Below are 22,838 nucleotides of genomic sequence, written 5' to 3'. Positions count from 1 at the left end.
ACTAAATTCACATCGTGTAATTTGTACTTTTGGATCAGTGTTTTGCTCTTTTTGTATCCAAGTTGATTTTTTTTTGTCTTTCAAAACTTTATTATTAGTTCGCCTTATAATTCGCATGGACTGCGAGCGAACGCATATGTGTGGATTGCATGTTATTTAGTGTTGTCGTACTCATTTCATCACACAATCATTTATAATACCAATGTATTTAGGTACATAAACATACGACAAACAAACAAATTGCATTTCTGATAATTGGTATTGTAAGTCGCTTTTAATTTTTTTTTTTAGTTTTTTTGATATTATTACGCAGCACAATTTAATCTTAATAATTTGAATAAATCATTGTGCGTTGTCGTTATTATTTTTCGCGTTTTTCTTAAAATTGTAAGTAGCTACTGCGACAGAATTTGGCAGGGATGGGAGATAATGAAGAACAGAAGGGAATCCTTGTATGTAAGCGTTCTAAGGTAAGTATATTAACTACATATATATATTTTATTAACTTTTTTTTAAATGATACTTGTTATTGTTATTTATTAGATCTTTTTTCCAAATTAGCAAACTCAGCCAACTTGCCAGGAAGTACTTTGACTAAATTTCACATGAGATCATAATTCATTAAAGACAGCATTTTAGACAAAAATATCATAGAAAGCCTTGTCTTCTAAAAAATTACTGTGATTCTCAAGATTGTAATTATGTTCGATAATGTTCTTCCAAAGAACACTTTGACTTTTATCAAATGAGGATACCCCAGCTGGAGTTGAACGTCGACTAAGCAGAATTAGCGTTAACCAGAAAAGAGAAACTTCAAATGGGGAATTATGAATCAAGTGCTGCCTTTTCGGAAGCAAAAAAGAAGCATCTGCGATCTGTGGCATACGATTAGTTTTTAAACCAAACAAAAAATTAGCTGGTCACATATTCCAACAATATTCGAACGGTTGTACCATTCGAAGTTAAAACGGTTGACGAATGGTACCCGAAGAGCAAAAAAAAACTTAACAGCATATAAGAAGTAATATTCTTATCTAAATGAAACAAGTTATTCATCAAAAGACGAAGTTTAGTTTACAAAATTAAATATTTCAAATCAAAGTAAGACTCAACTAAAAATTTTCAGAATTCAACTTTTGCCTCTATTGACACTTCAATTCATATTTCACAGCCCTGTGTAAATTCTGTTACAATTAGAGCCACGCCGCTTTTAATGATTTTATTTCAATACACTTTTCAATTTATACACCTTGAAACACTAAATAATAATATAATTTTTTAGCCGATTATTAATTCAAGTCAATTTTTACGATTATTATTTTAATTTAAAAATAAATGCATATGGTTTCCAAATTGAATTTCGAATCAAAACTACTTTTCAAAGTAGTTCACCGTAAGATTTTTCTGTAATTAAGATATCGCAAAGTCATCTAAATCACAATAATGCTGTAAATAATGTTGAATGTAATGCAAGGCCGCCGCCGCATGCCATAGAGTTCTAATTTTGTCAATTTCCGATGAAAAGCTGACGCAACTTTTTAACATTTTTTTTTATTTTCGCAAAGTCATTCAAGCGAGATTATTGAATAATAATTATTATCATTATGCGACTATGTGCAAGTTGATCGTCGTCGGTGACATTACACACATCAAGCGAGTAAGTAACCGAACGTAATAATCATCGTAATGTTCATTATAATAATAGTAATAAGAGTCTTAACAGCTGACGGTGTGTTAGTCGTCGTACGACAAATCAAAAAAAGTCGCATACGACAAAAAATTGCGGTCAATCTGATTAAGAAAACCCGCTCGCTCGCCGCCGTACTGATAGCAATCTGAAAATATTTCGAACTTTTTCATCATTTTTAATGAAATATTGATAATAATTATGATAAAATGTGAACATGTGTGTAAAAATAACTAAATCATGTCTTGTCTTGTCGTGTCATATTTGAAACGATCGTGTGTGTGACACACTGACTCGCATTTGCGCACGATTAACAACGATCAGTCATCAGCAATTTTCATTCAATTTCTTTAGCAGCGTGAGCATGTGTCGTTCTGTGGCAGCGTAGCAAGTAGCCAACTCGCATAAACATACCAAAGATCAGTTAAAATTATTGCATTTATTGCACATGGAGTATCTGTTTTCTTTGCAAGCGAGAGAAATATAAAAGTAATAGTAGCTCTGTGGCATTTGGCTTTATAAAGTAAGAGAAACAGATATCTAGGTGAAACATTTAATATAATGGTAATAATATAATAGAGACTTAGGGTAATGTTTATGTACGACATCGAAAAACGAATTCGATGGAGACGACGGTGCAGCTAGCAGATATATTATTACAGCAGGCAGTTTTTAAATTATAATTTTAAACAAAGATTAAGAAAAAATGCTTTGTTTTCGGGGTATTAGAGTTGTTAGTTGGTTTCGTTATGAGAAAGGCAAGAGTGGGATGAATTAAATCTATCTTTAAGCCACTCTGAGTAAATATTATAAACTTTATTGAAATTATTGACGCCTCGAATTTGGTCAATAACGTTCATTTTTAGAAAAAGAGAAGGTCTATATGCTCTAATAGGTTTTCCAGAAAACATTTAAACCATGAAATTTCTCAAATTAGTGAATATTTTGAGGCTTCGAGGACTTTAAAGATTCATTGCTTAATTTCTCTTCACCAAAGGTTGAAAAAAATTGCAACAACAGGTTTAAAACCCTTGGCTACATAAAAACTAATTTTCATTTGGGGCGAAAAAGCCATTGGAGAATCAGCCGGCATAAAAAACCCATCTTTTCAAAAAACATTTATTCATAGTGTTTCGTCATCCTTCTCAGAGTAAAGGTCCTGCATCCTTCTTGCGATTAAGTAGTATGATTCACAAACTATGGTGCCAAATTTGTTCATAATAGCTCAGTAGTTTAACCAATGAAGATTTTAAGGTTTTAGGCTTCATTAGGAGACATTTCATTTTTGACCTTTTGATGACCTTGAATACTAAAAACATATTTTCAATGGTCAAATGGAACATTTTTATCAGAAATTTAAATTAATCGAAAATCTTACCATTTTTAATACATTAAAGGCCTCATTAAAAGTTCTCTACTTCAAATTCAACCCACTCTTAAACTTTAAATACTTTGTGACTCCAACAAGGTATCACATTAAAATGCATATCTCCTTTACAAAAAGTTTTTTTTTTGTTTAAACGTTCTTCTTAGCATAAGTCGCGGCTTGCTTGCCATGGCTCCATATATATCAAAGCTTACTAATACTTTATAAATGTTTTTTTTTTGTGTATAAATAAATAAATATGTTTGATTATTATTACATAACACAATTATTTTACTATACCTTCGAATATAATGGCAACATATATTGCCTTCGACACAGCAACAACAACGAAGTTAGCATACAGAACAAGACAGAGGAAAAAAACTTAACAAACGTTTGTTGAACTATGTGTTGATCGTCATCTCCATCATCATCGTTGTCGACGTCGTCCTACCTTTAATTTCAATTATTTTCATTATTATCGTAATTTTTGTTTTTTTTCGAATCAACTTTTAATTTGAAGATTTTTTTGGGTTCCTCTTTTGCGATGTTGAAGTCTTTTGTGCGATTTTAACGAAAATTTTTTTTTTCTTCTTCTACAAATAGTGGGGATGATTTTTTTTTTTTTTTTTTTGTTAAGAAGGAACATAAAATATAGTCTATTTCAGTTTTTTGTTGTTGCTGGTTGTTGTTTGTCTACGAAAGAAAAAAATCGTCGACACGACAATCCAAAACACGAGAGTCATCGACATGCAGCAGCCAAACTTCGATCGTGTGGTATGTCGTTTCGTTTGGTGCTCTATTCCGAAATACTATGCAATTGTACCGTGCATACGTAGCGCACAACATATCTCGCTGTAGTGATCTAAAGTTGTTGCTTTTTTTTGCATTTGCACCGTACACGCGTGTATGCATTGTGGACAACATATGACAAAAACGGGTATATATAAAGCGATTCGGCACTTTGTAAAACCATCAGTTAACATAAGCTCATTAAAGTGATTCAATATCCCTTTAACAAAATAGTTTTATTTATTATTTAATAAAAAATATCTCAATTTTAGAACCATGAAGGTAGATTGAAAAATTTTACAAGTTCTAAAAAATTTTATTAAAAAAATAATTTTTTGGTTGAAATTCGAGAATGTTCGTTAAAGTTGAATAAATGAGTGAAATATTGAAGGAAAAAATATTTTTAAAGAACAAAAAATTAAAAAAGTATATTTTGCTAGAATTTTCTTTACAAAAAATTAAAATTAAAAAAATGTTGAGTGAATATTTAATGAATTAAAAATTTAATAAAAAAAATAACTAAAAATTAGTTAAAAAATTATTTGAATAAAATTTCTGTGATTTGTGCAATTCTGAAGTGCTTAAAATTTGTTCTATATTTTTTAAAATTTATTTTGATTTTATTTGCATGAAAAAGCGAATTTAATTAAATTTGAAAAATATATTATTTTTGATCATAAAATTAATAGCTTTTATAATCAAAAATATTATATTAAAATTTAATTAAAAATTATTAAATTAAAAATCTGTTTGAAAATAAATTAAATTTACATTAAAAATTTAATTAAGGAATTAAAATAAAAATTATAAAATTTACTCATTTATTTTAAAATAAAAAAAATTAAAATTTATTTTAATGAAAAAAAAAATTTCAGTAAAATATTCAATCGATGTTTTAAAAATGTTGTTCTTTATAAATTAAAAAAATATTTTTTTTTTATTAATAAAATTAAAAATTTAATTAAAATTAAAATTTAATTGAAAATATCAAGAAAAATCAAAATTTTGTTAACAAACAAAATAACTTTGAACGTTAAAGCAAAAATTTAAAACTTACCAGACGTTTCCATTGAAATTTCCTAACATTCCCTCCTTTCTAATACCTTTTGCAGTACTTCGTAGCAGCCTTATTCTTCGCCGTAGCCCAAGCTACTCCCATCGACTATGGCCATTATGGTCTCGGACTTGCTCATGCTCCCGTCGTTCATGCCGCTCCCGCTTACCTCCATGCCCCAATTGCCAAAGCCGTTGTCCATGAGCCCGTCGCCTACCCCAAATACTCCTTCAACTATGGCATCAAGGATCCCCATACCGGTGACGTCAAATCCCAATCCGAAGTCCGTGATGGCGATGTTGTCAAGGGACAATACAGCTTGGTTGAGCCCGACGGTTCCGTCAGAACTGTTGACTACACTGCCGATGACCACAACGGATTCAATGCCGTCGTCCACAAAACTGGCCCAGCTATCCATGCTGCCCCAGTCCACAAAGCTGTCGTTGCTGCCCCTCTTGCACACTATGGTGCCCACTACCTTCATTAAGTTGAAGTAACTAACAAGATATACACTGCCTTAAACAACAACAACAACAACAACGAAATCATAAAATGATCTTATAGACTACACAATTTTGTGTATTTGATTTATGACTTATTACAAGAAATTTTATATTATTATTTTATATTCACCTCTTTTTCAAACAACTTCAACCCACCATACTCAGCACCTATTATATATATTCTCTCCTCATATATATAGACTGAACCATTTTTCACACCAACATTTTTTTTTTAATATTTTGTGCGCACTTGGTCGGAGTAGAAGTGAACTGCAAAGAATAGTCAGGAAAATGCCAAAAACGAACAACGTGAAGAAAAGCGCCATAATTCTTACATACAATCAATGTGATAACTCTTTTGTCTGTTGTTCATGTTATTCTTTATATTCTCTCACAACACCATCTCACAACTATCCTCTAACATCATCTATATATATATTTTTAAAAAAACAATGTAAAACATGTAAACTGCTGCTGTGTAATAAATAAGTTACCATCACTTTTAATAATAAACAAAACAAAAATTACAAAAAAATAAATAATTTGCATCAAGCTTTAGTTTAACCTAAAATTGCAATGTACAATTATTAATATTTTTGTTTAGCTGTTAGAGATTATTTTAATCGAATAATGGAGTGGAATGAGCATTAGCATATTTTTCGCAAGTCGAAAATGCTAATGATCGAAGCGAGCCAAGCGTACAAGAAGAGAATTTATATTCGTAGAGTATATAATAAAAAAAGAGACAAATTATATGAAATAAAGAGAAAAAACATGCATCACATACAGAAAAATATATCATGACTTTTATTTATGTTTTTTTTTACATTTTGATGGATTTGTGGATCTGGAAAAAAAAATTTTTTCCGAAATATTGCATAAAAAATTATTTTTGTTTATACCTATACCTATTACCTAACGATTTGTATTAAAAATATAATAATTCTTCTGATTTTGTCGAAAAAACTCAAGGAAAAATTAAAATTTTAAATAATTAGAATAGTAGAATATTTTTTAATAATTTGTTTTAGAAATATTGCGTTAAAAATTTAAAATTTTAATAAAATTAATGGTTTGAATTTAAAGGATTTTCGTCTAAAAAAATTAGGGGAAAATTTTGAAATAAAAATATTTTTTAAATACAAAAATATTTTTTTTAATTAAATTTAAAAATTACAAAAATTTATTTAAATTTAATAATAAAAAATCTTAATATATCTTGATGAGAAAAATAATTAAAATATTAATAAATAATAATAATTAATAATTATTTAATTTTTTAATATTTAATGAAAATTAATCAAAACTTACCTTTTGAAAATATTTTTTTTTAATTTACAGATAATTTTTTTATTTAAAAAAACTTCAATTTTTTAATATATTAGTAATAAATTTTTATTGTTGAATTCCTTATTTCCTCATTTTGTTTTGTTTTTTTTTTTAATGTAAGTACTTAGAATAACTCTTTTTTTAAATTGTTATATTTTTTATCAAATATTTTTAATTTTTGTTTAATTTTAATTTCAATCATAATTATAATGATAATTATCATATTTTAGTCATTTCAATATATATATTTTTTATTATATATAAGAGATATTATACAGATCTAACAGATTCTAACAAATATCTACGAATATTTTTTTCCGAATTTTACAATTTTTTTACGTCGATATTCATTTTTGTTTAAAATTACTTCTTTTTTTTTTTAAATGACCTCAGTCGATGTTTGAATCAATTTAAAAATTAAAATCGAGCTAACCTAATAATTTTTTTTATTTATATTTTTTTTTTTGCTACTCAATAAAATCTCATATTTATCTTAATAATTAATTTTGGTTCCAATTTCGATTTTTTGTTAATATTTTTAGGAATAACAAGCTTTTAAACAGCGAGAGAAAAGCGTGCATTTAAAATTTGGATGTGCCATTAAAATTTTTTATTTAATTATTATTTTTTTTTATTAAAATTAGGAAGGTGCGCGGGTGCAAAATAACATTTTTTTAAAAACGTGTTAATTTTATTTATTTTATAATTAATTCAAGGAAATAAGTTTTTTTTACAATGTTTATAACATTGATAGATATTATTAATTTTTGTTATTTTTTACAACTAATTGAACATAAAATACTTTTCAAAATATTTTCATATTCAATTTCCGTTACTTATAAAGCATTGACAATACCAAAGCTTCGTCTTCATGATATCTTCAGATTTTTATCATTAATTTAGTTCTTTTTTGTTAATTTATATTTATATATCATAATAATATATATTTTTCCCTATATAATCCATTAAATTTTTATTCATAATTTTTTAACTACATTTTTTTCTTTTCTCTATAATAAATGATTGGTAAAGGTCTTTGATTGGTAACTTTTTTTGTTATATATTTTTAGGTGAGGATATAAAAATTTTAATGTTTGGGTAAGAAAAATAGATTTAAAAACATTTTTTAATAAGGCTTTTATTTATATAAAATATTTACTTTGATATAAAGCTTAAAATTTTTTTCTACATTTTTTTTTATTAAAAATAAAAATTAAAAAAAATGCAAGAATAATTTTTTTATTAACATTTATAAGGACTGGGCAGGAATTTTTTTTAGGAGAAAAAGTTTTTTTTTATATTTTATTTTTTTTTTAATTCTAATTTTATTTATAATTATTTTTTTTAGTATAGGATTGAAGCAATAAAAAAGATTTTCCTGTTTAATATTTTTTATTTATTTTTTTTAGTTTAAAATATTTTTTTTTCTTTTTTAATTTGTTTAGTAGTTCATCAATTCTCTAATTCAATTCTGAACATTTTTTATTATTTATTTAAATATTTGCTCCCATTAGTAACAATCAATTTTTATTCTCTAAAAATTTCTCTGTTAATCACCAATTTTGACGATTTTTATTTATAATTTTTTTTTTCATATATTTTTCTCTTATAACGATAAACTTTTTTATTTAAAAGTAACGATAAAATGACATGTGCAATTTTTTGAGGGCTTTATTCCGTAATTTTTGTGTGTGTTTGTGTTGAAAACCGTTTCGTGTCGCAAAAAGTGTTTTTTTTTTGTAAAATTTTGTCTATTTTTTTTTTGTCTCACTAACTGTCGTGTCTACATCGCGTGCCGCCTCTAATCGAGATACTTGTTTGACAGCCGTGACTTGGGCGAATGTTATATCCATTTGTTGGCATTTCTATTTGCGGTGCTAGTGGATGAGCGGAGCCTACGACCCCACATTAGGTTATATCAGACAATTGTTCCCTGCAAGTTCTGGTGATGCGCTGGCGGTTGCGGCGACGTTGGCGACGGCGTTTCCTGTTGAATCTGGATCGCAGGCGAATTCATGTCGTGCTGTTGCTGCTGATTGAGCGCGTGCAGCGAGCCGGTGCGTTGCGGCGAAATATTGGCACTACTTGCACTCGGAACGCCCAAAAAGGAGGCAGTTGGTTCTTCGGGCGGCGTCACTTCGAGTCCGATGCTGCCATTGAGGGCGATTTTTATCGGATTCGAGTGATTTGTCGCCTGCATGAGCGTCGTAAAGTGACTGATGCCGATTTCTTCGAGCGAGGATTTGCGACGACCCGATTGCCCGATGTTCGGGAGACCTTGACGCAGCGAGTTGGAGCGTCGCAGCAGGATGTCATTGTCGATCTGCAAATGGAATGGCACACGTTGTTGATAGGCCTGATCTACCATCATAAGTTCCTAATGCAAGACAAAGTTATAGCAAAAGAAAAAAAAGTTACGACATGCACTATGACAGAGTTTTTACTAATGATATAATAATGATAAAAAGTGAGAGAAAGAAAGTTTTTTTTGTCTTTTTTGTTCGAGAAAATCAACGAACGTCACTAAAATCCGTTACGTTGATTTCCTCTTTATGTATAAATCAATTAAGCAAATGATAAAAGCCGTTATTTCCAATTTTTCGAATTATTTTTAAAAAAATTTTATACACAAATTTCATAGTTTCTCAAGTTTTCACGAAAAAAAAATTTTTTTTAAATAAAATAAAATATAATATTAAAATAAAATTAATAAAATAATTTAATTTATTAAAAATAATTTTTATTTAATTTAATTTATTTAATAATTTTATTTATTAAAAATTAAAAAAAATTTTTTTCATTTTTTTTTTCTTTTAAAATTTTGTATTTTAGGTCAAATAATCAAAATTTTTTTAAATTTTTATTTATTTTATTAAGTTTTCATTTAATTTTTTGAGAAAATCTCGAAAAAAGTACTAAAATAATTTTTTTTTAAATTTTGCTTAATTTTTAAAATTTAGAGAAATAAATATTTTCATTAAAATTAAAAAAAAAAAAATAAATAATTAACTTAAATATTTTAATAAATTTTAAATAATTTAAATTAATTTTTAATTGATTTAATTCAATTTTTTAATATTTTTTTTTTAATTTAAAAAAAAATTTTTTTTTTCATCAAAAAAATAAATTTTTATTTTTAAATTTAGGCATTTAAAATTATTTTTAATAAATTAAATTATTTTATTAATTTTATTTTTAAATTTATTTTAGTATTATATTTTATTTTATTTTAAAGTGTTAAAAAAAGTATTAAAAATTAATTCAAATTTAATTTAATTTAAAATTTATAGAAAATGGTAATTTTTGTTAGGATTTTTTAGTTTTATCGCGAAATTAAATCAAAATAATATTAATTTTTTTTTTCGTAAAAAATTGAGAAATTAAAAAATGATGAAATTTGTGAAAAATTTTCGCACTCAAAAAATATTTTTTAAACAAAAAATCTCATTTAATTTTTTTTTAATTTTGAAAAAAATGACATTTAATGAAATCAAAAGCAGAAAAGTTGAAGAGAAACATAGAGAGACATGCAAAATGTTCCATTCAACCTACACGACGATGTGTCTCTACTACATTTTTGTATTACTTGTTTGATTAAAATTTTAGATATTTTTAGACATTAATTCAGTGTGCGCAAGCAAAAACCTAAGTATTTCGTGTTTTTAGTTAAAAATGTTTAAAAATTTTAAAAAACTTTCAAAAATTCATTAAAAAAATTCAATAAAAAAAAACTGAAAAATCTTAACTTACTCTCAGCGAATTCGATCGCCCCCTCGCCTGTCCCAGCTGATTTGGACTGTCTGGAAGTGATAATGAATTTGACTTATTTTGTCCAGCTAATGGCGGTGCGCGAGGCGTACCGAAAGTCACATTTTGCTGGCTGCCCATCGCATTGATGCCGATGCCGCTTCCGCGTCGGGACCCAGCTGCAGCTGCTGCCGCCAAATTTATGTTCGAACAGAAGGAGATGTTGGACTTGCGTCGTGAATTGTGTCGCTCGAAGGTTTTTTGCGCGGAGAAGGGTGATGGTCGCACGAGATATCTAAAAAAAAATAATTTTTTTAATGAAAAAAGAAGAAAAATGTAAAAAAATCAACTTACATGATATCTCCTTCCTCAAGCTTCAAATCGCACGATGGATTTATGATGACGTATGACAACGAATTGCGTTTCTCACTGACATCATCATAATCTATCGTGGGCAGATTTAGCGATTCCATGCGACTTCGCACCAAATTCGCTATCTCAGCACGTTCGATTTGTTGGGCATGATTGTCGCGCGCCTCGTCACCCATGTTGATCGAGTACTGTCAAGAAAAAAAATCAAAAGAAATTTATTACGGATTGACAAACAAATGTCTTTTTCTCCTTTTTTTCATTGCACTACATGGAAATTAAATAAAAATATTTTTTTTTGCAAACAAAATATTTTTATCGACATTTCACATTGACGTGATTTGATCGGAAGTTGTGAAGGGAACAACACTGCATGGATTGTGCATATCTTTAAATATTTTTTTTTTTTTATTTTACTTTTTAGCTATTTTGCACTAACACTGCTTATTTACTGTACAAACAAAAAAAAACAAATCCCTAATACATGAAGAAGATGGATGATGAAGCGCATCAGTGACGACGTCAAAGTCGATACAAAGCTCGAAAAATCAAACACTAAAGTGAGTAACTAAACTAAAAGGAATGATTTTTTGTGTAAGAGTCGTGTCGGTGTCGTCGAGTGTAAAAATTGCAACTTACCTGGAAGTGAACTTTTCGTCGACGTTTGTCGAGTTTGGACTATTTTGGAAGGGAGTGTGGTGAATTGCATGCAAAAAGGTACAATCATTCATATAGAGAATTAAGGAAATAATCACTCTCGATAAAATTTTTAATGGGATTTTACGATTTTTCGGGCGAAAAAAATTAGCTGTGGTGAATTTCTCGTCAAAAAATTGAGGATTTTTGAAAAAAAATATTTTGTGGTGAGTTTTATTTCAACAAAAATCAAACAAGGACCTCATATTTGTTGAAAATCTGCTTTTGAGGTGAGTTTCAGGTACGAATTTAGAATTGTGGTGAATATCTTTTCATTAAAAATCAAATTTTGGACTAAAAACTTTTTCAAACTTGCTCCTGAGGTGAATTTAAAGCAAAAAACTGGATTTGTGGTGAGTTTTTATTGAACAAAAATTCAACATGGGCCCTAAATTCTTTGAAAATCTATTTTTGAGGTGAATTTTAGGCACAAATTTCGAATCGTGGTGAATATTTATTTCTTCAATAATCAAATTTGGGACTAAAAATTGCTCCTAGGGTGAGTATTTTTGTGGGTTATATTTCAACAAAAATCAAACATGGACCTTAAATTCTTTGAAAAACCCTTTCTGAAGTAAATTTTTGGATAATATTTTCAAAATTACTCTTGAGGTGAATTTTGGGCAAAAATTTATTTTAGGTGAGTTTTATTTCATTAAAAAATTAAGTTTCGGATTAAAAATATTTTGAATCTACCCTGAGGTGACTTTTGAGTAAAAATTTTGATTTGTGGTGAACTTCTAAAAATATTTTGTTTTAAATTTATATTTTAGGTTAGTTTTTAGGACTTTACTTCAAAAATTTCTACTGATTTTTACTCTAAATATTATTAAAGAGGTAAATTTATTGAAAATCGGGAGAAGTTTTGAAGAAAATTTGCAAAGTGGTGAATTTAAATTTCGAGGTGAGTTTTTAAGAAACTTTACTTCAAATCAATTTTTACTAAATATTATTAAGAAACTTCCCAAACACGTGGTTGATTTGTGATACAAATGATTTTTACTCTAAATATTATTAAAGAGGTGAATTTATTGAAAATCGGGAGAAGTTTTGAAGAAAATTTGCAAAGTGGTGAATTTACTGAAAAAAAATTTCGAGGTGAATTTTTAAAAATTTTTATACAAAAGACCGTTTCAGATAGAAATTTCACAATAAGACAACAATTTTTTACTTTTAAAATTACAAAAACCAAAAAAAAAAAAAAATCTCAAGGGAAAGAGAGAGAGATACAAAACATCAAACACACCACGCTTCATATTTCTCGTGTAATTTTTTGTACTTATAGAATAAATGACAACGAAAAACAAAACAAAACATTCCATTAAACCGTACTTACAGCTGACCCACGTCGATCAGAGCAACTTCCCAAACACGTGGTTGATTTGTGATGCGCTGGCGGACGATAAGTCACAGTTCGTAACCCACCACCCCCATTATTATTACCGTTACCATTTCCTTCTTTGCTGCACTCTTGAACGCCCTCTTCATACTAATGATTTTTTTTACCATTCAATAATTTTTTTTTTAAGAAGTAACAACATGCGTCAAGCGTTTTTTTTGTTTTTTGATTAATTTCACGATTTAATGATTTTTTTAAGTTTTTTTTTATCAAGAAAGAGACAAAAGAATCGAAAAAAAGAAAATTAATATTAGTTTGGAAAAAAATTTTAATTTTTTTGTGTTTATAAATAAAATTAACATTTAATAATTTCAATTTTTAATCGAAAAACGAACAAAACAGAGAAACTCACACTTATTAAAAGAATTATTTTCAAAGGATATTTTGTGTTTTCATGTGAATTTTATATTTTTTTGGTACAAAATTACAAAAATAAAATAAAAATAAATAAAATTTAAATTAATCATGCAACACATATAATAAAAAAATTTTCAAAAATAAAATAATAAAAAAAAATCCTGTGTGAGTGTAATTTTGTGTCATTATTTGATATTATCGTGACAACATTCTGCGACTCAAGTTTAAAAAAGTTAAATTTGCAAATGAAACATCAATCAAACAAGGAAAGTAAGAGAGATGGAGAGAGAAAGTAGTCGGTAGCCAAGCCGGAAATCTGAGAGGAAATTCAAGGTGAGTTTAAATAATTTTTTTTTAGTAAAAATCTACAAAAATGTTAAAAATTTTCTAACTACTACTACGAAGTAATGGCATGCAAAAAATTCTAAAAAACATAAAATTAAATAATTAAAAACAGTTTTCCACATTTTTTTGTATTTTTTTTAAATATATGCACAGCCAAAAGGTACTAATCACATTTTTTTAAAATATTTGTTTAAATATTTTTTTTTATTAGTACCGATGATGTTGTTTGGAAATAAAGTTTTCTTTTTTATTAAAATGTTAAATTCAAGCGAAAAGCTATATTATTATATGATTAAAGAAACGAGAGAAAACTCACTGTGTGTGCGCTGAATTATTTATTTTATATAAAATATTTTATTATATTGCAATCGGAAGTCCAAAAAGTTCAAAAAAGATTGAAAAAAATCAAGAAATTTTTAAAATAAATTAAAGTTTGAGTGTAAATTGTTTGATTGAAAGCTAAATTAATCTGAAAATCTATTTAAAACAAAAAAAAAAAATTTTAAAGGAAAATAGCTTCACTATAGAAAAGATTTATTCGTTCTAAAGCGAAATAATTCATTAAAAAAAATAAAATTATCTATCACTTTTTTTCATAAAGAAAATATTTTTTTAAAAAATTAAATTCTATCCTAAAAGTTTCTTTGAGCACTAATTAAATTAAATTTATTTCATAAACTATCATAAAAGCCTAAGTTGGAGTTTCAAAACTATTTTTTATTATTTTAAAAAATTTAAAAAGTAAAATTTTTGAAAAAAGTTTAAAAAAATCTATAAAGTTTGTAATTTAAGCTTAAGTGTCTTGAAAGTGTTTTGTGTTAACTGAATGGAATTCTAAAATTTATTAACAAAGGTGAAAAATGTTAAAAGTGATTTTTTCGTTTAACGTAGATATTTAGTCGTTTACGTTTTTTTTGTCTTCATGTTTCTATCTAAGAATGAATAAAGTGTGAAAAAATTGAAATATTTTAATTTGCTGTCAAAACTTTGCAGACCTAAGTAATTTGTACAAAATTTGTCTAACATTTTTTTACAGAAGGTGTCAAAATCTCTTTTTCTTTTAAAAGTTAAGAGACGATTCATTTTTCAATTCTTATAATAAAAAAATATCAATAATATTAAATTTTCATCGAAGAAAAAAAGTTGATCGTTAGAAAATATTTTTTGAATATGAAATTAATATTTTCAATTTTATTTTGATTTTTTTAAAATGATTTTTTAATTTAAAATTTTGAATTTTTTAATTATTTTTTATTAATTAAAATTAAAATTTTATCTTTTGTTAATTTTAATTTTTTTTATAAAACCAAAAATTATTTTAAAAAAATGTTTTAAAAGTCATAAAAAAATTTCTTTTTCTGTGTTTAACAGAATATATTTATATGACTTTTAAAATATTTTTTAAAATTAATTTTTTAAATTATTACATTTAAATTAAAAAATTTTCAATTTTTTAACTTTTTATTTTTAAAAAAAAATTTTTTAAATTAATTAAAATTTTAACTTTTGTTTAAATTTAATTTAATTTAAATTTTTTATTTTAATTATTTTTAATATTTATTTTTATTAAATTCTGTTGAAAAAAAATATTTTAAAATTAATAAAAAAAAATTAAAAAATTCTTGATTAAATTCTTTCGACGTTATTTTAAAATTTATATAAAAAACTAAACTATCATCTAAATGTTTTCAAAGGCTTTCGTGTCGTGTTTGTACAAAATTTGTCAAAATTAGCAAAATTTAATCATTTTTATGTTCCAAGTGTGTATTTAAAGCTTTAAGCTCAATATATGTAAAATATGTAACAAAACCTGTAATCTCATGTAAGAATAGGCGCATCATTAATTTTATTATGCATGTATGTAAGTATGTTTTGCAGCATGTATTTTACTTTCAGGAACAAAATTAAATTACAGAAAAAAAAGTTTGAAAATAATTAATCAAAAAAGAGAGAAATTTGTGGTTTTGGCTTTCATTGTAAAAAGTTTTTTATGTAGTTCAAGGCAAGTTTTTAAGAGTTATATTTCCTATAGTCAAGTTGAAAAAAAATTTTTTTTATAGAGTAAAAAGCAAAGATAATTAAATAATAAAGAAAAAAAAATTATAGAAAAATAGTGATAAAAAGCAGTGAATTTTTTTTTCATTGTTTTTTTTTTAGATTTGATAATAATTAATTATTTTGTGAATTAATCCTCTTTTAATTTAATTTATTCATGGGCACGAATTTTTCAGGTTCAAGGTTATTTTAATTATAAAAATTACACAAAACCAAAAATTAACAGAAAATATATTATCACAAAAATTAAAATAACAAATAAACAAAAAAAAATGAATGAAAGACGTGTCACGTAAGCCTTTTAATGATTTTTTTTCAATTGTATCGTTATCACTTTTTTTTCTTTCAATTTTTTTATTTGAAATTATCATCATTGTTATTCATCGTTTTTCTTCACTTTTATGTGCTCTTAATGCAAATCAATCGATTATTATCTCGTTCATTGAATCTCAGCACCAATTATCGTCGTTTTTCTTATTTTCTCACTTTTTTCTGTAGGATTTGTTGTTATTTGTCGGATGAATGATAAAAAAAACGTACAAAAAATAACACAAAAGCTTTTGTCTTGAAAAATAAAATGTAAGAAATACAGAAATAATGAAAAGCGGGATAATAAATGATAATAAAAACGTTTTTTTTTTAAATGAAATTTAGACCTGAAGATTTTTTAAATTTTTTTCTCATGAATTTCGTGTGAATGTGTTTGTGATTCGAAAAAAAAAAATGTCTGATGATTTTTTTTTTTGTAATTTTTGGACTCACCGATGCTGTAAGTCGCACACAATTGGGTTTTTTTCTAAAATTTCCAAACGACATCCATCGTTCCATTACAGGCGAATTGCTACTCACGTGTGTGGCATCTGAGTTTGATGTGTCTTGGGTGCGATAAATTCCGATCGGTATTTCGCAAGATGTCGAACATAATTTTTGGTACAAACGGCCATACGTGCGGATCCACATGTCGTCTTTCGTTATTTTCATCTAAAAAAAATTCGTTGAATTTAAGTAAAAAATTGAAAATGTTCGGGAAAATTGTTACCGAAGTGAGAAATCCACTGCCCGGCGCCTGATCAATGCCCAGCAAAAGTCGCACAAACGTAATCACATAATCCTTCACGAATGCCTGGTACAACAACGTATCCAACATCGATGCACTGAATACTGAGCCAGCAGCGAATGGCAATCGGAACATGTACGAAATATGAGATCCACGTTCCTTCTCCCGCTAAAGGGAAAAAAATAATAAATTTTAAATGAAACCTTGAACTTGAATCGATGCGATGACTTGCCTTTTCCATTTTACTTAAATGTAATGCATACTTGTCATGAGCTCGAAATTGCATAAAACGCATATTGGAGCTCTGCGATAACTCGGTGATGCTTTTAATACTTGGGAAAAACCTTTAAAAAATTTAAAAATTAAAAAAATATTTTTAGGAAAAGGAAGGAAACTTACTTAAACATATTCTGTACACTAACAATTGTATTACAGTCTGATAAACTATCCTCCTCCGCCGAATTGGACAGCTCTTTGTTAACAACAACAACATTTTCAGCTAACGTTATGCCGGCACGTAGTAAGTCGTCGAGGCAATCGATTGAGCCAAGCATCCAGTAAACCTACGGAATGAGGTAAATATTAAATTTTATAAAATAAATGAAATTTTAAGCAAAAAATATATTTAAAAAAAAATAAGTTTCTTGGTTTTTACGATCTTTTTTTTTTAATATTAAATTTTTAAGTTCTGATGAAAAAAAACATTTTTTTAAATTTTTTAACGACTGTTTTTATATAAAAAAAATATAAACATTAAAATTAAAATTATTTTTTGACCAAAATTTTTTAAATTTGAAAAATTTTAATTTTTTTTTATTTAATATTCAAGAATTTTTAATTTTTCTTGGTAATGTTTTACAATAAAAATAATTTTTTTTAAATCATTAAAATTAATAAATTAATAAAATTAAAACAAAATGGCATAAAACATCTAAAATTAAAAAAAATACATTTATAAAAAAATTTAAACTTTAAAAATTTTATGAAATTCAATTTAATTTAATTTTTTTTATTATTTTAATTAATTTTTTTTATTTAGTTTTGTAATTTTTATTTTTTTCAGAAAAAAAATATTTTAAACCAAAAATAAGAGCATTTTTCTTAATTTCATTATCAATCCAGAAAATTTCTCACAAAAAAAAAATCTTACCAATGGAAAATACGAAATTGCATCTAAAAATGCAATATCAGGCCTGCGTTCCAACAACAAAATAATCGGATTTAGCGACGTTTTCGATTTGAAATGGGCACGTAGTGGAATGAGGAAATTATAGATGCCATTTGATGCAAAATCAGCTGCTAATATTATTGTCTTATTTTGCCAGTTGTATTCCTTTGCATTGCGGTAACTACAGTGTTCACACACCTTTTTAACAAAAAAAAATATTTTTTTTAAATATTAATTTAATTAAAAAAAAAATTAAAAAAAATTAATTTTAGTTTAATTTTAATTTAATTTTAATTTAATTTTAATTTAATTTTAATTTAATTTTAATTTAATTTTAATTTTAATTTTAATTTTAATTTTAATTTTAATTTTAATTTTAATTTTAATTTTAATTTTAATTTTAATTTTAATTTTAATTTTAATTTTAATTTTAATTTTAATTTTAATTTTAATTTTAATTTTAATTTTAATTTTAATTTTAATTTTAATTTTAATTTTAATTTTAATTTTAATTTTAATTTTAATTTTAATTTTAATTTTAATTTTAATTTTAATTTTAATTTTAATTTTAATTTTAATTTTAATTTTATTTTTAATTTTAATTTTAATTTTAATTTTAATTTTAATTTTATTTTAATTTTAATTTTAATTTTAATTTTAATTTTAATTTTTTATTTTAATTTTATTTTTAATTTTAATTTTAATTTTAATTTTAATTTTAATTTTAATTTTAATTTTAATTTTAATTTTAATTTTAATTTTAATTTTAATTTTAATTTTAATTTTAATTTTAATTTTAATTTTAATTTTAATTTTAATTTTAATTTTAATTTTAATTTTAATTTTAATTTTAATTTTAATTTTAATTTTAATTTTAATTTTAATTTTAATTTTAATTTTAATTTTAATTTTAATTTTAATTTTAATTTTAATTTTAATTTTAATTTTAATTTTATTTTAATTTTAATTTTAATTTTAATTTAATTTTAATTATTTTTTTTTCATTTCAATAAGTTTTAAAAAAATTAAGTTATTTTTTAAATATTTTTAAATAATTTTTAAAATATTTTTTGAATAATTTTAAAAATATTTATTGAATGTTTTTTAAATATTTTTAAAATATTTTTTAATATTTTTTAAAATATTTTTTTAGAATAAAAAAAATTGTAAAAAAAAATTACCTGAGCAAGTTGTAAGCAACATAATGGTTTCTTCTCCTTCAGCAAGTAACAAAGGGTCGGACTCACACCAATAAACGGCGACACTGGAGGAAATCCTTTCACAATACTAAAACCGCCCAAGGGAAAAAGAAGCAAATAATCGATAAAAATTAATTAAACCCAATTTTATTTATTTTTTTAATAATTTTTTCTATTCTAATTTTTTTTTTAAATACTCGATTTTTCTCTTCTTTTAGTTAATTTTTTCTGAAGCTCAAAAAAATGATGATTTGTTATAAAAAAGAGTAAAATTGTGTGCAAAAAGTTATTAATTAATTAAAAAAAACAGCCATGCAGCTCATATCAGACACTGAAAAAGGTAATCCAATAAATTTATCCTTTTCACCTCATTTTAATTGATTTGAAATTGAAGTCAACTTTCAGTGTCTGATTACATGCCAAGCCAGCTTTAAAATAAATTTCTAAACATTAATCTACAACTTTTACACAAAAAGGGGTCAATTTCAAGCCATATTCTACAAGCCGAGCAAACTTTGTCTTGTCATCCAATCCAATCAAGTAACAATATTTTTTATAATGAGCAACAACTACTCATCGCCTCGTTTTAAGCATTATTATTGCGGTAACAAGCAAGCCAAGGCAGGTATTTGCGACAGGAAATTATTTGTAGAGGAATTTTACTCGATGTGACGTCCTGTTGCGAAACTTTTGCATAAATAATTGTGAATCCGCATGAAAGTTTTTTTATGAATCGAGAGTCGGAGAGTGCGCTTGTCATTCAATATATGAACATGAACACCAATAAACATCAATAATTTATTTAAAAAAATTTTTTTTCCAGATTTTTCCCGTTTTTATTCCACGTGATTCCCTTCAGAGACGCAACTTTGGATAAAAACGAGAAATTTATTTATATTATTTACAATTTTTTAGCACAAGACATCTAATAGCAGTAACAACAACAACAACAATACACTCAGAGTTGCAACCTAGATATTTATTTTTAGTCCACGCTTCTTTTTTCCATCGAAAAAAATCATTCTGAAGTGTGGCAAGAAGATCAACAAGACGTAAGAATTTATGTACAAAGAGAAAAGTGAGTGAGAGAGAGAAGGACTTCGAATAAACTCGAAGTCGAAGATGGAAAACGTCTTTCCGCGTCGCGTATCAATCATTCACTTACCGGGAACAGTCAGCATGCCATGCAGGGGAACAAGTTGTACGACGTTTATCTTTATTATTGTTACAGTTACTATCAGATGTAGAGCTATAACTATGATTTGAATCGTCTGTCGCACTTATAACGAGTGAGTAAGAAGGTATGTGGGAAAATTCATCGCTTCCAATGCTAGTTGTTGGTAGTAGGTGTGTAAACATACATAATATTTATATATATAAAGGTATAAGGTATAAAAGGTATAAAAAGGTGTAAAAAAGGGAAAAATAAGAAAAATACGGGCAAATATATTTAAAAGTTACAGATGAAGGGAAGGGCTTTATGAATATTTATTATTAAATTCAATAGTGTTACAAAGTACGTTAAAAGGTGAGAACATAAAAATACGGAAATACTTTTTTTTATTTTCGAGAAAATCATAAAAAATATAAATAAGTAATTGATTGAACTTTAAATAATATTTATAAAATAATTCATTTTATGACAATTTTTGCTTGCGTTTATTTGGCAGGAATAATGAGAAAAAAAATATTTTTCTGAATTTTTTATTAAAAAAAAAAAATTATAAACTTTTGCATTTTAAAAATTTGATTTTAATTTGAAAAAAATAAAATTTAATTTAATTTTTAGCTAAATGTATAATTTTTTTCAGATCAATTTATTTTTATTTTTAATTTAATGGATTTGTTTATTTAATTTATTTAAAAAAAATTATTAAATTTTTTATAAATAAATTTATTCATTATCAAATTTATTTTTATTTTGTTAATTGAATTTATTAAAATATATAGATATTAATTTTTTTTAATACCATTTTATTATTTATTAAATTTATTTAAATTCAAATTAAATAAATAATTAATTAAATAATTTAATTTAAATAAATAAATTTAATTAAATAAATAATTTATTTAATAAATTAATTAAATAAATATTAAATTAAATAATTTATTTTTCATTTTGTATTTATTAATAAACTAACTTAACTATTTTTTTAAATTAAAATTAAATTAAAAATTAATAATACCTAATTTAATTAAATTAAATTTATTTAATTAAATTTTTTTCAAAATTTGAAAATATTTATTTTTGAAATAATTTTTTTTTTTGATTTTGAAAACAGGATTCTTGTTAAAAATTTAATATTTTTTAAAAATTTTGAAAAATTTGAAATAGATTGAATTACAATTTTTTTTTCTAATTTTAAGAATTTCCTTTAATTAAAAAAAAAATAATTTGTTATGGAGCTTTAAAATAATTTTTATCTTATCTCACTATTCCTGCCTATTTGAAACTTTATAAATAAATATCAACTTCTAACAACCAATGAAACATAAGAGAAAAAAATATCTACTAAACGAATTGCATTGAAAATCATTGCATTTCCAGCTAAAAAGAGTGAGCTCACTATTTGTGCAAGCAGAAAAAAAATAAATAAAAACATGAGAAAAAAATTATTTACTGTCACATTTTCTCAGAAATAATGATAAAAAAATGATTTCCCAGACAAATTGTAGGTTTTCATGGACTTTTTATCGCAAATAATAAAAAAATAAACAACATTAAAAAAATAATGGTCGTCACGTCGCATTTTCATAATCCCTTTAAAATTTTATCGCTAAACTATTTGAGAAAATGTCCTCTCCAATAAAAATCCGAAAATGGTCCATTTAGTTTCATTGCATTATTGATGCATTTTTAGGCCTAAAAAGGCAATAAAAAATGCAAAACGCTGATCTTTTTCGCACGAATATCGCACCATCACATCATCATCCTCTAAAAGTTATCGGCGTATAATACTAAAAACCAATCAACTTGAAACACCGAGATAAAAATTGTAGTTGAAAAAAAAATTGTCACATTCAACGAATTGCGTTTTATTTGGTTTTTACCATTTTTATTACTGCTAGTCGTGACTAAATTTACATAGTTTTGGAAGCTTCTGGCAACGATTAAATTGCAAAAAAAATTCTAACTTCACTTGAATGCCAAAATATTCACTTTTTATTCTAAAAAATTGAATTTCTTCTGTAATAAAATTTTTATTCCAGAGGGGGAAAAAGCGTGACATAAGTGACTTCAAATATTTGTACAAACAATTTCTGTCAATGTCAATTTTATTTAAAGTTTAGGAAAGTTTTTACTGCAATTTTCATAAAAAAACATGAAAAGAAGAGATAAATTGTCACAGATATAGTGACAAAATTTGTATTCTGACAGAAATTTAATGGAAGACTTCGGGTTAGTTTATTTTATTTTTCAATTAAAATTCTATTAAATGTCAGGTTTTAACTCATAATTTATTTATTTTAAGAATTTTAAAGTAATCGCATAATTTTTTTTCTGCATCATATTAAATTTTTTTGTTCAAAAATTTAAAAAAATAATTAATGAAGAGGAATTCGATAGAATTTTGGCATTAAAAATGCTCTTTAATTAAATTTTTGATGTAATTTTGGACCTTTAAAAGTTTAAAATTTTACAAAAATTAATTATGTATTAATTTTATTTAAATACATAATTTATTTTATTTTTCTAAACTTAATTTTAATATTT

The 22,838-nt window shown here is 25.0% G+C and overlaps 2 protein-coding genes across 2 annotated transcripts in view; one reads left to right on the top strand and one right to left on the bottom strand.

Moving 5' to 3' along the window:
• The first annotated feature begins 419 nt into the window (after nucleotides 1-419).
• On the top strand, nucleotides 420-5,386 carry LOC134828944 (cuticle protein 8-like). Its single transcript, XM_063841933.1, has 2 exons — nucleotides 420-470; nucleotides 4,958-5,386. Exons 1-2 carry the CDS (start codon nucleotides 420-422, stop codon nucleotides 5,384-5,386), a joined length of 480 nt encoding a protein of 159 aa, XP_063698003.1.
• Nucleotides 5,387-8,256: 2,870 nt separating this feature from the next.
• The window catches only part of LOC134829281 (potassium channel subfamily T member 2), a 52,151-nt gene continuing 37,569 nt past the window's right edge, over nucleotides 8,257-22,838 (bottom strand). Inside the window, 11 exon segments of the mRNA XM_063842304.1 lie at nucleotides 8,257-9,054; nucleotides 10,482-10,773; nucleotides 10,833-11,038; nucleotides 12,880-13,032; nucleotides 16,549-16,680; nucleotides 16,739-16,924; nucleotides 16,989-17,100; nucleotides 17,156-17,319; nucleotides 17,907-18,122; nucleotides 19,106-19,211; nucleotides 20,289-20,453. Of these exon segments, the coding sequence (XP_063698374.1) occupies nucleotides 8,575-9,054; nucleotides 10,482-10,773; nucleotides 10,833-11,038; nucleotides 12,880-13,032; nucleotides 16,549-16,680; nucleotides 16,739-16,924; nucleotides 16,989-17,100; nucleotides 17,156-17,319; nucleotides 17,907-18,122; nucleotides 19,106-19,211; nucleotides 20,289-20,453 (2,212 nt within the window). The 3' untranslated portion in view covers nucleotides 8,257-8,574.

Source organism: Culicoides brevitarsis, chromosome 2, assembly GCF_036172545.1.
Source record: "Culicoides brevitarsis isolate CSIRO-B50_1 chromosome 2, AGI_CSIRO_Cbre_v1, whole genome shotgun sequence".
NCBI classification, from domain to species: domain Eukaryota; kingdom Metazoa; phylum Arthropoda; class Insecta; order Diptera; family Ceratopogonidae; genus Culicoides; species Culicoides brevitarsis.
The sequence above is the reverse complement of the archived record's forward strand: the minus strand, read 5'-3'. Positions and strand labels throughout refer to the sequence as shown.

Bases quoted from the DNA above. Each gene is read 5' to 3' on its own strand.
- LOC134828944 (XM_063841933.1), top strand. From the start codon at position 420: ATGGGAGATAATGAAGAACAGAAGGGAATCCTTGTATGTAAGCGTTCT. The intron at 471-4,957 runs GTAAGTATATTA...TACCTTTTGCAG, and splicing joins TTGTATGTAAGCGTTCTAAG to TACTTCGTAGCAGCCTTATT.